Source organism: Colletotrichum fructicola, assembly GCF_000319635.2.
Source record: "Colletotrichum fructicola Nara gc5 chromosome Unknown KSG_Nara_v1_contig08, whole genome shotgun sequence".
Lineage (NCBI taxonomy): Eukaryota > Fungi > Ascomycota > Sordariomycetes > Glomerellales > Glomerellaceae > Colletotrichum > Colletotrichum fructicola.
Genome location: NW_027094058.1, coordinates 2,587,976 through 2,601,140, shown reverse-complemented (window position 1 = coordinate 2,601,140; position 13,165 = coordinate 2,587,976). Strand labels below are relative to the sequence as shown.

At 53.5% G+C, this 13,165-nt stretch overlaps 3 protein-coding genes across 3 annotated transcripts; 1 reads left to right on the top strand and 2 right to left on the bottom strand.

The window, feature by feature from the left end:
* Positions 1–30: 30 nt before the first annotated feature.
* On the bottom strand, positions 31–3,254 carry CGGC5_v013780 (uncharacterized protein; the record flags this gene model as incomplete). The annotated part of the gene is made up of 5 exons (XM_066152979.1): positions 31–138; positions 300–2,682; positions 2,734–2,778; positions 2,930–2,935; positions 3,025–3,254. The coding sequence occupies 5 exons, from the start codon at positions 3,252–3,254 to the stop codon at positions 31–33; spliced, it is 2,772 nt and encodes a 923-aa protein (XP_066007599.1).
* A 6,465-nt stretch (positions 3,255–9,719) lies between these two features.
* Positions 9,720–11,103, bottom strand: CGGC5_v013779 (PMS1 protein-like protein 1; the record flags this gene model as incomplete). Its single annotated transcript, XM_032023370.1, has 4 exons — positions 9,720–9,755; positions 9,838–9,884; positions 9,948–10,399; positions 10,562–11,103. The coding sequence occupies 4 exons, from the start codon at positions 11,101–11,103 to the stop codon at positions 9,720–9,722; spliced, it is 1,077 nt and encodes a 358-aa protein (XP_031879816.1).
* Positions 11,104–11,926: 823 nt separating this feature from the next.
* CGGC5_v013778 (6,7-dimethyl-8-ribityllumazine synthase) lies at positions 11,927–12,920 on the top strand (the record flags this gene model as incomplete). Its single annotated transcript, XM_032023371.2, has 3 exons — positions 11,927–12,132; positions 12,269–12,658; positions 12,902–12,920. The coding sequence occupies 3 exons, from the start codon at positions 11,927–11,929 to the stop codon at positions 12,918–12,920; spliced, it is 615 nt and encodes a 204-aa protein (XP_031879819.2).
* Between the last annotated feature and the right edge of the window lie 245 nt (positions 12,921–13,165).

Here is a 13,165-nt window from a genome sequence, read left to right as displayed (position 1 = left end):
GCTAAGCTGCCCGGCGTATGCATCTTGCCATCAGACGGACCTGATAGAGGCCCCGTGGGTGACGTTGGCGGGATCAGGTTGAACGATGGCGTGGGTGAGTGTCCACGGAGCACGGCCGAATCCCTTTTCGAGCTTTTTCTTGGAATTTCAGGAATGTCTGATTCCGTTGACTGGCGCCTGTGTTTCTGAGACGCCTGTCGGCTTGCCTTGGACGCCACTCGACTTGGGAGCTTGAAACTGCCCGAACTCGCGATCCCGGGAAGCATAGGCGGTGCGTCAGAAACCTTCGGAATGCTAACCGTCTCGATTTCCGAGTCCGATGACACAACTGAAACCCCATCATCGTTGAGTAGGTTGTCCGAATTTTCGGCATTCTCCACGTTATCGGCATGCTTCTGAGTCGCCTTGTTCTTGGGTTCGTCGTCATCTGACTCGATCGGCCCGTTCCTGAGGACGCCCATGGCCACAGGTATACCTTCCGGCGGAGGTTCAGCCTCGTACTCTGCATCGGCTGCTGCGCGCATAGCAGGTGGCATCCTTGAGCTACGTACGACCTCAAAACCTTTGCCCTTCTCCTTGGTTTTGCCTCCAAAGAAATTGCGGAACCACCCAGCAGCCGAGGACATCGGACCAGTAGGGTCGGCTGGACCGGTTCCAAGCTTGCGGCCCACCCCTTCCGAATTCAGCGCCGGGCCTCTGACGCCGTAGTAAAAGTCGACCTCCCTCGTCGAATAGTCTGCCCTCGGCGTCAAGTTAATAGCCTGAGGGGCCGGTGTAGGTCCTCTTGAAAGCTGGGCCTCAAGATCCGCAGTCGCATCCCCTAGATGTGTGCCTGCTTGGCTATACCGACGCGACTCAGCCACTGAATGCCGGTTCAGCGAGGTGGATGAGCCATTGAGTGTATCTCCGCGACGTCGCGGAGGCCGGTAATAAGGGTCAGCGGATTCCACCGTCACGGCAGCTGGTGGCCGGGTTGCAGCAGCAGGTGACGGTAAAAATGAGAAGGTGCTGACTTCACCCGGAGTTGTCGGAGTAAAATTGCTGCCACTGTCGAAGTTCCGAACCTGTCCGGTGTAGGGATCGATGCTGTCAAGGGCGGAAGAGCTGCGGTGCTGGCTTCTGAGTAGAAATCCACTGCCTGCCGACTCACTCCTTAGCCTACCCCCACGCATCACATAGCCAGTCTTCGACGCTTCGTCTGCGTCAAGCATGCCGGTAGTTGACAGTTGACTTGCTCGGGAAGGCCCATTGTTTCGTCGAGAAGTGCGCCGCTGCAACTGCCGCATACCGAAAATCTTGGATAAGCCGCCTCGCTGTAAACCCCGGGTATCATCACCGCCAGCACCAAGAAGTCGTGCGGTGACTTCGATGATTGTCTGGAGGGCGTTGAGCATAAATCCTAGAACCAAAACACACGCGTGGATGAGCAAGATGGTGTACCCAATCCACCCCTTTGGCCCTTCTGTCACCCCCATTTGAGGAACGAACGCTACCATCAGCATAACGGTAGCGAAACGAAGAACGGAGAAAAGGGTGTGGTATGCATTCATCGATGTTGGAGATTGGAAAGGACGAAATGCGTGGAGGGTCAAAATGTAGATGACCTCGCATATAGCAAGAATGACGATCTGCGCAATGCCGACTGGCTGCACAGCTCCGATAGTGATGCCACGAATGAACGTCAGAATAACCGGTATCAGTGCAAATGCCGCAGCTTCGTCTGAGTATGTGTTGTAGAGAGGTCCGTAAAGGAGTACCGTAGGCAGATCGTCAAACAGAACTGCTCTCGGCCGGGTCTTGAAAATCAAGTACAGCAGCCATGCGGCGAAGCAGATCAAGATGATTAAAGTGATGACAGCCAACGCAACGGCAAATTCTTGGGACTGGCCGGCGACAACGAGCTGGAACGTCGAGAGGGCGACAATTGGTAGTAGCAGGTAGTTGAATACGACCCGGACGATATTGCCGACTGAGAACGGAATGTTCTTGGCGCGGAGATCCTCCTCGGGAGTGTTGCTGATAAGTCGAAATACCCAACGGAAGAAGAAGCCAAGCTGAATCAGAACAAAAAGGGCTCCTACAATGACGCATACCCAAACCATTGTACCGGCCCAGATGTCCTCGACATCGGACATACCAATCATTTGTGCATATCGGTGAAGTCCATATGTGGCATTCGTCACATAGATACCATCCTGGATCGCCTGCCAGCCTGGCGATTTGCTCACGAAACTTTCGTTGAACATCAGTGCCGACCAGCCTACCTGGCTTACAACTGGCTGGTAGAATCCGGGATAGTTAATAGACAAGCCACCAGTAAGCGCAACAAACTGAATGTACTGAAGACAATCCCCGAAACCCGGTGTCACCAAGCGCAACAAATCCTCGTCTCGGCCGTAGTTTGTCGTCCAGTGGAAAATATCTGTCGAGCCCCAGGGGCTAAAGACGGATGCGAACATGGTTGCAAACCCGACGAAGAGGAGAACGACGAGTGGCAGGTAGCGCAAAAGTGCTGAAAGGCTGCCTAGATCAGGGGTTACGATTGCCGATACGCAGCTGATCTGCGTGGCGGCTGTGTTGCCGTACAGGACTAGAAACGTCGAAGCGAACGACGAAAAGGCGTAAGAAGAGTTAAAGTCCTGAGTCAGGTTTACCGACGGCAAGTTACCCCACGGGCTCTCGCTGATGTCTAGTTAGCTTGGTTGGAAATTGACATACACGAAGGCAGCTTACACAGTCTTAAAGACAGGGGCCAGGGGGCAGGACCCGTTGACAAGACTGTCGTTACAGAACGCGCTTCTGTTGTAGAATGGCTGATAGCTTAACACGTTTACCCTGGTCTGAAGAGTCGTGAGATTTTTTTCGTCGGGTCTTTCAAGTATTTTGCCAAATGTACTTGAGGGGTCATTCCACGAGGGGTCATTTGGACTAGGGACTGTGTCGTTAGTCTTGACAGTATACGAGCCTGTGACATTTCCCCAGACAATTATTTGAAGATTGTGCGCGGGATCTTGGTTGTCGAACCGAGCGTCAACATAGAGGGCGTTCCATTGCAGATTAGGGACGCCAGTCTCGGTCTCGGCCTGTGTGTAGGAGCTGTCAAGACAGTTGTCGAAAGGGATCAAGACGGCGGCGGCTGGTTGAATAAGTAGGCAGGCAAAAGTGATGAGAAGCATGCCAAGAATGCTAGAGGCGGCGCTGGGGAAGCTTGAGTGCGGCGGTCGTGGCCGTGGTCGCCGACGGCCCGAGTCCATGGCGGAAAGGGATGGAAGATATCGGTGTTCTCGGGAAAACGAGCGAGCAGTCTGATTCGAGGTCGGCAGCGGACGTGAAGATGTCATAGCCTGGAGTGGTAGCGAAGGGGCGAGTTTTCCGTGTCCATAGCAAGGAGAGGCTTCATGTCTTGGTGCACGAGGAGCGTCTGGCTGGTGTTGTGGAGGGGCTTTGCGATGGGTTCGCATGTTTCGAACCAGCTTATGAAGTCGCAATGGACGAGTGTTGTTGACGCTGAAGCCGGATGGGACAGAATGGACGACAGGCACACACAGGAAAGAAGAGAAGAGAAACACAAGATTGTGTTCTAGAATCTCGGCATCTTGGGGCCCCGCTGTAGTCGCCTCGCCTCGCCTGGCCTCCAGTCTTGTCGGTATGTTCGGTTCGTTCGCTCGACGCAGTTGAGCTTTGGGATCGACCGTACTGTTCGGTTCGCAGAGTTGACAATTCTGGATGGATGGAGAAGTCGTTTCGATGGGGTGTCGGAGAAACAGCGTAAGGTGAGAGAAGAGCAATCCGAGGAGGGGCGAGCGAGGGAGAAACGGCAGACGGGTGTGTGAGAGTGTCTGACTGAGTAAAGCGAGGTGTGGTGGTGGTGGTGCAGACGCAAGCACAGCCAGGAAAGATTGGACGGGATGATGTTGCGCGGGTACGAATAGGTAAGGTACCTTAGGTTAGGTAGGTGGGTGGGCGAGATGCAAGGAAGGCAGACGGGCAAAAGATGGGTAAAGGTAGGGGAATGGGAAGACAGCAGCTAAGGTAGGTAACAAAAAGTATCCCCATGCCCATCCCCTGCCAATGCCAATGCCAACGCCAATGCCAGGGTGCCGTGTGCTGTGCTGCCAGGCGTGTGTTGTTGTGCACCGCAGCACCAGCTAAGGTAAGGTAAGGTAAGGTACCTACGAACACCTAGCGAGTAGCGGATCGTTGGCCCAGAAAGTTGCGTCGCGGAAACGAAACCACTCCAAGGCCCCCCCAGTGGCTGAGCATCCCATCCCGTCCACACCAGTCTGGTCTCTTTGGATCCCTCGTCCCTTGTCAAGTCGTCCTTCTTTGGGTCTCCGCGGCTCCCTCTTCCTCGGTGCAGACGGGAAGGACAGGGCATGGACCAGCATCCCCTCCGATACTGAGAACCGATCAGTGCGCTGGCGCGAGGCCATTGGTTTGTCAGGAGGTACCTTATTCTACCTGACCTACCTACTACATAGTAAGGTAAGGTACGCCGCGATGGATGGAATCTGCTGTTGCCTGCTCACCAGTGCAGCACCGTCCTCCACTTCCTTCGCCCACGTCCTTCCCTCACTGCTCCCCGCCCCCCTGGCCAGAAAAGCCACTGGTCCAAGGGACCCCCGGCCGAGTCCAAAGTTGCCGGTTGGACGCTCGTTGGGCCCCCCCAGTCAGATATGCGGTCTCCACTCAGTAAGGCGCAGACGAGCCCCGTCGTTGCCCGTCTGGTCCATTTCAATTCAGGTCATGTCAGGTAAGAATTCCTCAACCAGCATCAGGTCAGGCCTAGTGTTGTCGACACTTGCTCTGCGAACTAGACCCCTTCTTTTGGTCTTGTCGTTAACCTAGGTATCCGTACCTACCCACGGCCGTCTGTCAGTGCAGACTGTCCGGGGGACGGCGTAACATTGAAGAGGGCCCGACTGCTGGGGCGGGATGGACGCATGGCAAGAAGAGAAGGGGGGAAGGGGGAGAAAAGAAAAAAATGTCCATTTGCTCAAATTGGCTAAAGGTAGGTAGGTACCTATGCCCGTCTAAAACCCCCCAGCACTGGCACTCTATGACGTGCCGCTGGGAAGCACCCGTATTCCGCATCATGCTCCAGTAAGAGGCAAGTACGCAGATTCCTATTCGTACCACTCTCGCCAGCTGGTGTGAGACCCGAAACTGAGACTCTTGTCTCTGGCTAAGATAACGCTTAATGCCATCGCAATGCGCCTGTACCGGCCGTGTCTCATATGGTAAGTACGCCAAACTCCCCCAAGTGTGCGCGGCTTTGTCCCGCCCACGCCTTAACCGACGAACCGTCGTCTAAGTTATTCTAAAGAACCTTGCTCTTGGGATACCAACTGCGCATCGCGCAGTCTCCAATTGAACGGAGATGAGGACCAGCGCGCATGGACCAGCACTTGCCGGGATCACAGCTGAGCCAGACAGTGGCAGGACAAACTATGACGACTTCAGACGAAACCCCGGCCACCACTCATCAGTCATCTTTTTTTTGTTGTCCGGTGCCATGATAAAACACCGCAGCGGCAGTGACAGCAATAGCAATCAACCATGTAGCAGGTAGTAATGGCAACCGCGATAGTCCCGCATCGAGATCGCCCTGCCCCCAAGGACATGCACTTTTTTTTTTCAAGACTTTTTCCAAGGCATCCGGCCACCAAGCCGCGATGGCGTCGCAAAGTGATCGACCGACCCGCGTCAATGTATGCAAAGACCCAGAAACAGGCGCCGACATGCAACAGTATTCAATTGTGATTGCCAGATTCTCCATGTATAATACCAGCTTTGTTATACCCCTATCCGCACAGCTGGGCACCTCATCCATACGAACCCAGGCCCCGGCAACCAATGTGCTCAAACTACGTATCAAGTGCCTGGTTTACACCGATAGCATTCCACGTTGAATTACGCTTCTCGCGCAGGTATCGTTGCAACAACCATCTTACGTAGTCTGCACAGTCTCCCCGAGGACAAAAGGGCCCGTCCAGCTCCAGCCAGTGGACATATGCCGTGCCGCAGGAGACATCTCCTGTCATCATCCCACGTTGATAGCGAACTCGCTGGCTCACCCAATCACCTCACCGGCATCCGCAGCAAGAGACATACCAGAGTACTTAAGGATCTTATTCCTAGCTGACCTTCACATCAGTAATACGAACCGCTCTCCCAGCACAACCCAATCCCAGTGTCAGCTCTCGCTCAAGTCCCTGCCTTAGCCGGCTATTTTCAGCGTCAAATGGAACTCCGCCGGCACTGCAGGGTTGCGGAAGTCTTCCCCGCGCATGCCACTCATTGCTATTCGTACGTAGTCCTAATGTCATCCCAGGATAGGACGCACGCACGCACATGATTCTTGAACCATGAACTCGATAACTAATGTACAGCCGCCCCGCCCGACAGACCTCCATCTTCCCCAATGTCGTCCCCCGTCCCCAGCGACGAATGCCGTGGGAGAGTAACATTTGATCCCTTTATCTCAGTCTAGGTGGAGAATATCACCTTACTTACAATTACAAGTATGGTCCATCCCTTTTAACCATTTCTCATGGTTGCAGTTGCCCCGCAAGCCAAATGACGAAATCGGAGCAGGGAAACCAACAGCAACAATCCATGACCGAGTCGAGTTCCATTCGCATACACGGAGCCGACTGCCGAGCGATGTTCCGTAGTCCATGGTCGCCCTGTTAAGATGTCGTTGGAAACGTCTACCCATGTCCACATATGGACTTTATTTTCTCAATTGATGATTTGATGCACTGCGTGCCCGCCAAAGGTGTGACGCCTTCTAACTTACATGGGGGTTCCGACGACGACGCAAGATGGGCACGTCAGAAGGAACAATAAATAATAATAATAATAATAAAAGAATGAAAAAGCACCATGCGTTATTATCCAACACATATGCAAAGCCGTTTGTTTCTACCGGTGTCTTCCTTCCCATGGCCAGCCTCTACTCTCGAAAAGGTTGAAGTTAGTAGGAACGCCAGAGAAGAGTCCCAGGAAAATACGGATCCCACACCACCGGGCCCTCTCACATGCGCCGTTCCGGCAAGCCACATCGCCCGGCCACAGGCTTTGTTCTCCCAGAGGCTGGTTACGCGCCGCTATTAGAGAACCAGGCTCCGGAGTAATGCAGAGAAGGAGCTCTTTGGCTACTGCGCCCCTCGGCGGAATTGTCCACGCGGGTCATCATCGTAAATACGATGCGCACTCTCCAAAACCCCTACCTTCTGCCAGTCTTTAAGAAATGCGTCACGGGTCGCTAGCTTGGCTTGACCTTTACACTTGGTGGCAGTAGATTAACGGCATGCAGCAAGCCGTGGGAATACGATACGGCAACGCGGAGATGGCGTTCGAGCGTGTTACTGGGCCGATGCATGTTGCCAATCTTAGCTCCTGCTCTTCAGGCGGTGATACGTGACTCCCGCTGGGTACTGCGGTTTCACTTGCGGCTGTATATGCCCATTCACATGTGGCCACGATTCTCTGTGGAGTATCTGTGCTGTCTTGCTGAGTGCTGTCGTCCCGGCTGTTGTCGTCCTGGTCGTCCGGAGCGGGTCGGTAAACCGGTGCGCAAATATCGAATGTCAAGTGTTTTGGTGTGAGTGCCTGCACGTAGATCCTTCCTCTATATGAGTCCATTGGTCGAGTCGAACTGAATGCACCATGGTTCTCATGTCGCGTGTATTGAAATATATTTGAACAGCAGTGGGCCAAACCACCTCACGGGGAAGTATAAGAGCAGAGAAAACACAACGACGACATTGTTGAAAGACTTCAACCTACAAAAATGCATTCAACATGCGGCCAAGGGATAACCTCACAATCAGCATATAAAGTACGGTAGCTCTTATTTGGCATGCTATCTGTCTCCCCCTTATATAAGGGGACTTGCAACTCTACCAGTACGCATCGAATAATTTATTCCGTGCAGTATCTCCATCCGACGTACGTGTTCCATGAAATCATCGTCAAACAGCCGTTCTATGCATCCCCACAAAGCAAATCGCCCAGGTTAATTTCGAGGTCGAGCTCCACTGCATACTTGTCAAACGCCCATTCAGCCACGATCTCCTGAAGTCTGTTACTTATATCATCCATTTCTGCCGGCTCTAGATCAAATGCCGGCGACTCTGGTATGTCCCTGGAGACATACAGATCCCAAGGGAAAGCTTTTGTGGCCTGTTTTCGCAGTTGGCTTAGATCGATCATGAGAGATTTCAACTGCAAGTATAACTCTTCGGAGGGTCTTTCAAAGGGCAGCAACTCAGACTTCATCCTCTTGTGAGTCTTGTTCCTTGATCTAGACCTCGATGCCAGTCTCTTCCTCAGATATCCACGCGGTGATATCTCCAACGTAGTTGTTGTCGACCCTCGGATAAGGGGCCTCCCTCTTTCCTTGAACGTCGTATCTTCGATTGGGGGTTCGAAAGCGTCTTTCTGATGGCGGAGAACCTTCATCCTTGATACAGCACTGCTAATGTCTCTCTCTGTGGGACTCAGGCTGACAGAACGGTCCAAGTCCTTGTGAATGATGCTGTGAGACCTGGGACGAAGAGCGTTCAACCTCTCAATGGCACCAGCAATGTCCCTCTCTGTTGGACTGGGGCTGTTATGCCGCAAATGCCAGGTGATCTCTGGTTCAGCATCATAATTATCATCGAAATCTCCATGAGGACTACAACCTGCAGCGGCGTGTAGGAACTCTCCGGGCTGTGAGCTTTTCAAGCTCTTGGTGGCATTGAAAGCAAGCTTGCTTTGACTAAGTCCATTTCTCTTGCGATCCCCAACGCTTGGTTGTCCTTGAGCACCTCGGGGCCGGTTACTTCGAGCAGAGCTTCGTTCTTGTCTACCGACCTCCGCACGAGCAGGTACACGAAATGGCTTGTGCAGAGGACTCGAAGAAGACGGAGGAGTTCCAAAGAAATTGTCTTGGCCACGAATCGTAGATGGATGTGGTGTTTGTGCGCGGCGCCGGTGTAAACCCAAATCCCTCGCAATATCGTCTGGAAGATCATCGAATGCGTGTCTCAGTCCGGGTCGCTGGAATTGCTCTTCATCTCCGAGAATTCGCGGCACGCCTATGTGGCTTGGGTCCTGCGGAAAACCATGTGGGGCGTCGAGCGTTCTCAACCTGGACGACTCGAAGTCATCTGTCTCATGTGCATGTTCCCGCTGCATAGCAAGGGCCTGGTGGCGTTGAGAAAGTTGACCAAGGGCATTTTCTCGGTCTTCGGGAACCAGCTTGGTCATGCTCTCCGTCTCATGCACGACATTCTCAACGTTGGGGATGTGAGTCGACTCTTTGAGGACCGGGACGGTGGTATTGTCTTCACTCTGCTCAATGTCGGCCGAATTTTTCGAATGATCGCTATGAATCCCTCCACTTTTCTTCGCTGCTTTTTTGGCTAGAGACCACGGGTTTGGCTTCTCCCACTGGCTTTGCTCCATTCTCTGCGTACTCAGGAGCTCGGAAATGTCTGAGAGCAGCGGATTAAGAAACATTTCTCGTGTATCTTCCACCGGGCTCGCAGTGTTACTTCTTGCCATGTCGACGTCCCAACTCGACCGGAGGAAAGACTGAGTCAGCCCAGAATCACTAGAGGATTCTAGAGAATCTTGCCGTGATATCTGTGCCTCGCTGCTGTTGGTTTGAGACGTCTTCTCATTGGCCAAGGATAGAGTGTCATCCGCTAGGTGAGTGGTATATTTCAAGGCACTTCTGTCTGGATGGTCATGATAGCCGCCTGCTTTGTTGGCAAACGCGGCAGAACTTTCAACCGCAGAAGTCCTGTCTGAAGGGGGACTTGCGAGCTGTCTGTTAATTACATGGCTGGCCTTCTCAGCGGGTGTGGCCTCTAGGTTGTACAGATGTCCTGATAGCCGTCTCTGAATTAGCAATCATACTTCTTTGTCATTGTGTGAGATTAATTCCATACCACCCTGGCGAGAGCTTGATGACTCAACTACAGCATTTTGCTTGGGTATGTCCGCCTGACCATCGCAGTTCTGATACAAATCCTGGCACATGTCTTCGAACAACTGCAAAAGCTTCGGCTCGTTCGCAAAGAGAACCTCGTCTTTGTTCCTGGCCACGTTCGGGTCGTAGCTGCCAAGTATACACTCAATGTTGAGTCTGATGAATGGAGTCTTGAGGTTCTCTGATGAAGCCCCGACATGTTTGCGTAAATGCTGTTTGTATATCCCAACGAGCTTCTTCATGGTACCTCTGGCGGTTGTCATGGGACGAGCATCAACCGAGATGAAGTATCCTTTTCCCGCTATCGCAGCTGGTTTCGCGCCGGGCTTCGGCATGAAAGCCTCAAGGCGGAGAATAGAGGCCGGAGTGTCTGGCCTGCTCCGCTTCGCCCCGCCCTCCAAAGTGTTGCCACTATATGTCTTCTAGACACATTGAGAAACGAGCTCGTTGCCGAAGACTTGGAGAACTGCTTCCCTGACGTCGGCCCCAGCAGTGGAAGCATAAGACCAAGAGAGTTTGTGGTTGCTTTGAATCTTCAACGAGAGTCTGATCCGAGGTATTGTCAGAGCATACGTGAAAAGCAATTCTTTGATCTGGTTGTGGGCTCTCTTGCTTTCCTTGATAGCCTGCTGCCGCCGAACAGGAAATCCGGAAAAGATATCGGAGGCGTCGACTGTCGTTCCAACGGGACCGGCAACGGGCTTCTGGGCCAAGATTCCTCCCCCATTAGGATTGAGCGTGAGAAGGTTCGCAACAGGATCCTCGGCCGTCCTGGTTGTGATGGTGAGTTTCGACATGATGTTTGTGCTTGCGAGTGCGTCGCCACGGAATCCAAGCGTCTGGCCGCCCTTGAACTGAAGCTCCTCAAAAGTCCGAAGCTTGCTGGTGTGTGATCGCCGGCCAAGGGCATCGAAGTCTTCGGAATCGATACCAAGTCCATTATCTCGGACCTGGATCTTGTCGACGGCATTGGCCGAGACGGTGATTTCGATGCTAGTTGCGCCGGCGTCGATGGAGTTGTCAACGAGCTCCTTGACGAGCGATACAGGGGTCACGATGACAACGGAAGAGCCTAGACGGCGTACAGTCGTCAGAGGAAGCCGAGTAATTGGCATGGTGATCGAAAACGAAGGAGAGAGGTCTAATTGATCGAAATGGTGTACATGGACGAGAAGCTAACCCCAAGCGGGTTCGCTCTCGATTGGTATTGTGAAAGCCAGGGTTTTCGATCGCAGATCGCGCCTCTGAGATGCACGATAAGTGAAAAGATCAATTGCAGTGTAACATGGGAGTTTCTGCAGTTGGCCCAGAGAGAGGGCATTAGGAGGGAGGGGAAAGAAGAGGGAAAGGCAGGAACCATGTAAGTGAAGCAAGTCGAGTACTCTTTCCAAGAATGGAAATGGCGAATGGGCACTGCCAGCTTCAAGCCTCTGCACCTGGCACCAGCCGGGATGACCGCGGCCTGACCTTGCTTCCCATCCCGCTGGAGACGGATGCAGCTTGCAGCTCCCTTGCTGCGCATGTTTCCTCCACTTGCTGCAGGGTTCACACCTAGCAAGATCCAAGAGAGCGCCAAAGCCCCGCAGCTGTTTCTTCCCAGGCACGCAACACCTCAAACCGCATGCCCCGCATCGCAAGGTCCCGTTCCGCCTTCTCGTTCCCTCCCGCCCTGAGAGCACGCAAGGCACGCACCCGAACACCGAGCAGTCAGCCGGCCCGCCCAATTCATAAGCACCCAGACGTCGGTAGCTCCCAGCTGTCATCACCCCCCCCCTTCCGCATCATCCACCCCGCCATAGAAGCTACCTTGCTTCCTTCTCTTAACCACGCAACCCGGTACATTCGACTTGAACACCACCACCACCACCACCACACCTGTCTGCATACTATACCCACGGCATCTCTTAAACTCATCTTCTCGAACACCTCCTGACCAAAATGTCCGGCATCAAGGGACCGTCCCCCCAGGAGCACGACGGCAGCGCCCTGCGCATCGGTATTGTCCACGCCCGCTGGAACCCGACCATCATCGAGCCCCTCGTTCAGGGCGCCAAGGAGAAGCTGCTCGGCTGCGGTGTCAAGGAGTCCAACATCGTCGTTCAGTCTGTCCCGGGATCCTGGGAGCTCCCCTTCGCTGTGCAGAGGTAAGCTCAAGCCCTTGCCCCTTCCCCTACCCAAGGATCCATCCCTCTTCGGTCGCATTGAGCCTGCGCGAAATGTATGCGCGAAAACATTGTCCAACCCAATAGGGCCTGCCGCTGATATGCTTCTTCCCTCAAGGCTTTTCTCCGCCTCCCAAGTCCAATCAGCCCAAGCTGGCTCCGGTTCCTCCGCTGGTGACCTTCTCGGCGCCTCAACCACAGACCTGACTTCCCTCCCCACCGAAACATCTGGCGGCCCCTTCGACGCCATCATCGCCGTCGGCGTCCTCATCAAGGGCGAGACCATGCATTTCGAGTACATCGCCGACGCTGTGTCTCACGGCCTTATGCGCGTACAGCTCGACACCGGTGTACCGGTCATCTTTGGCGTTCTCACCGTCCTGAACGACGACCAGGCCCAGGCCCGCGCTGGTATCACCTCCGGTGGCCACAACCACGGCGAGGATTGGGGTCTTGCTGCGGTCGAATTGGGCGTCAAGCGTAAGGCTTGGACCGCGGGCAAGATTGAGTAAGTCTGGCTCTTTTTGTTGCATGCACCTCTTTGAGCGGACACTATTGTAGACGACGGATACCAGCTTAGGAAGAAGAAGAAAAAAAAAGAGGAGGAAAAAACAAGGTACAAATTCCCAAAAGGGGTATTCGCTACCACACATCATGGGCAGAAATCCACCCAACACATTACCTGTTAGGCCAAGAGAAATATTGCTACCTCACTTCGATCTGATTGACAGGGACGTGGCATCAATCATAGACGGCGCCGACTGCATTGAGACCCGCGATCGAGAAGAGATATGTGCCTCGGGAGTTCTCCAACATTACTAGATTATTGCACCAAGAGCTGTCTATCATGACTTTGAGTATTGAACAATCCGAGCCTTTCCATCTGCTCTTTCACTCCCACAACGACGCCTGAAAAAGATGATCCCTTAAAAAGTATACACAAGGGTAAGGTGTGTCTCGAGAGGCTCACACGTCTCAAAAATGGCAAAACCCTAGACACAGTCCCGTATGAGGA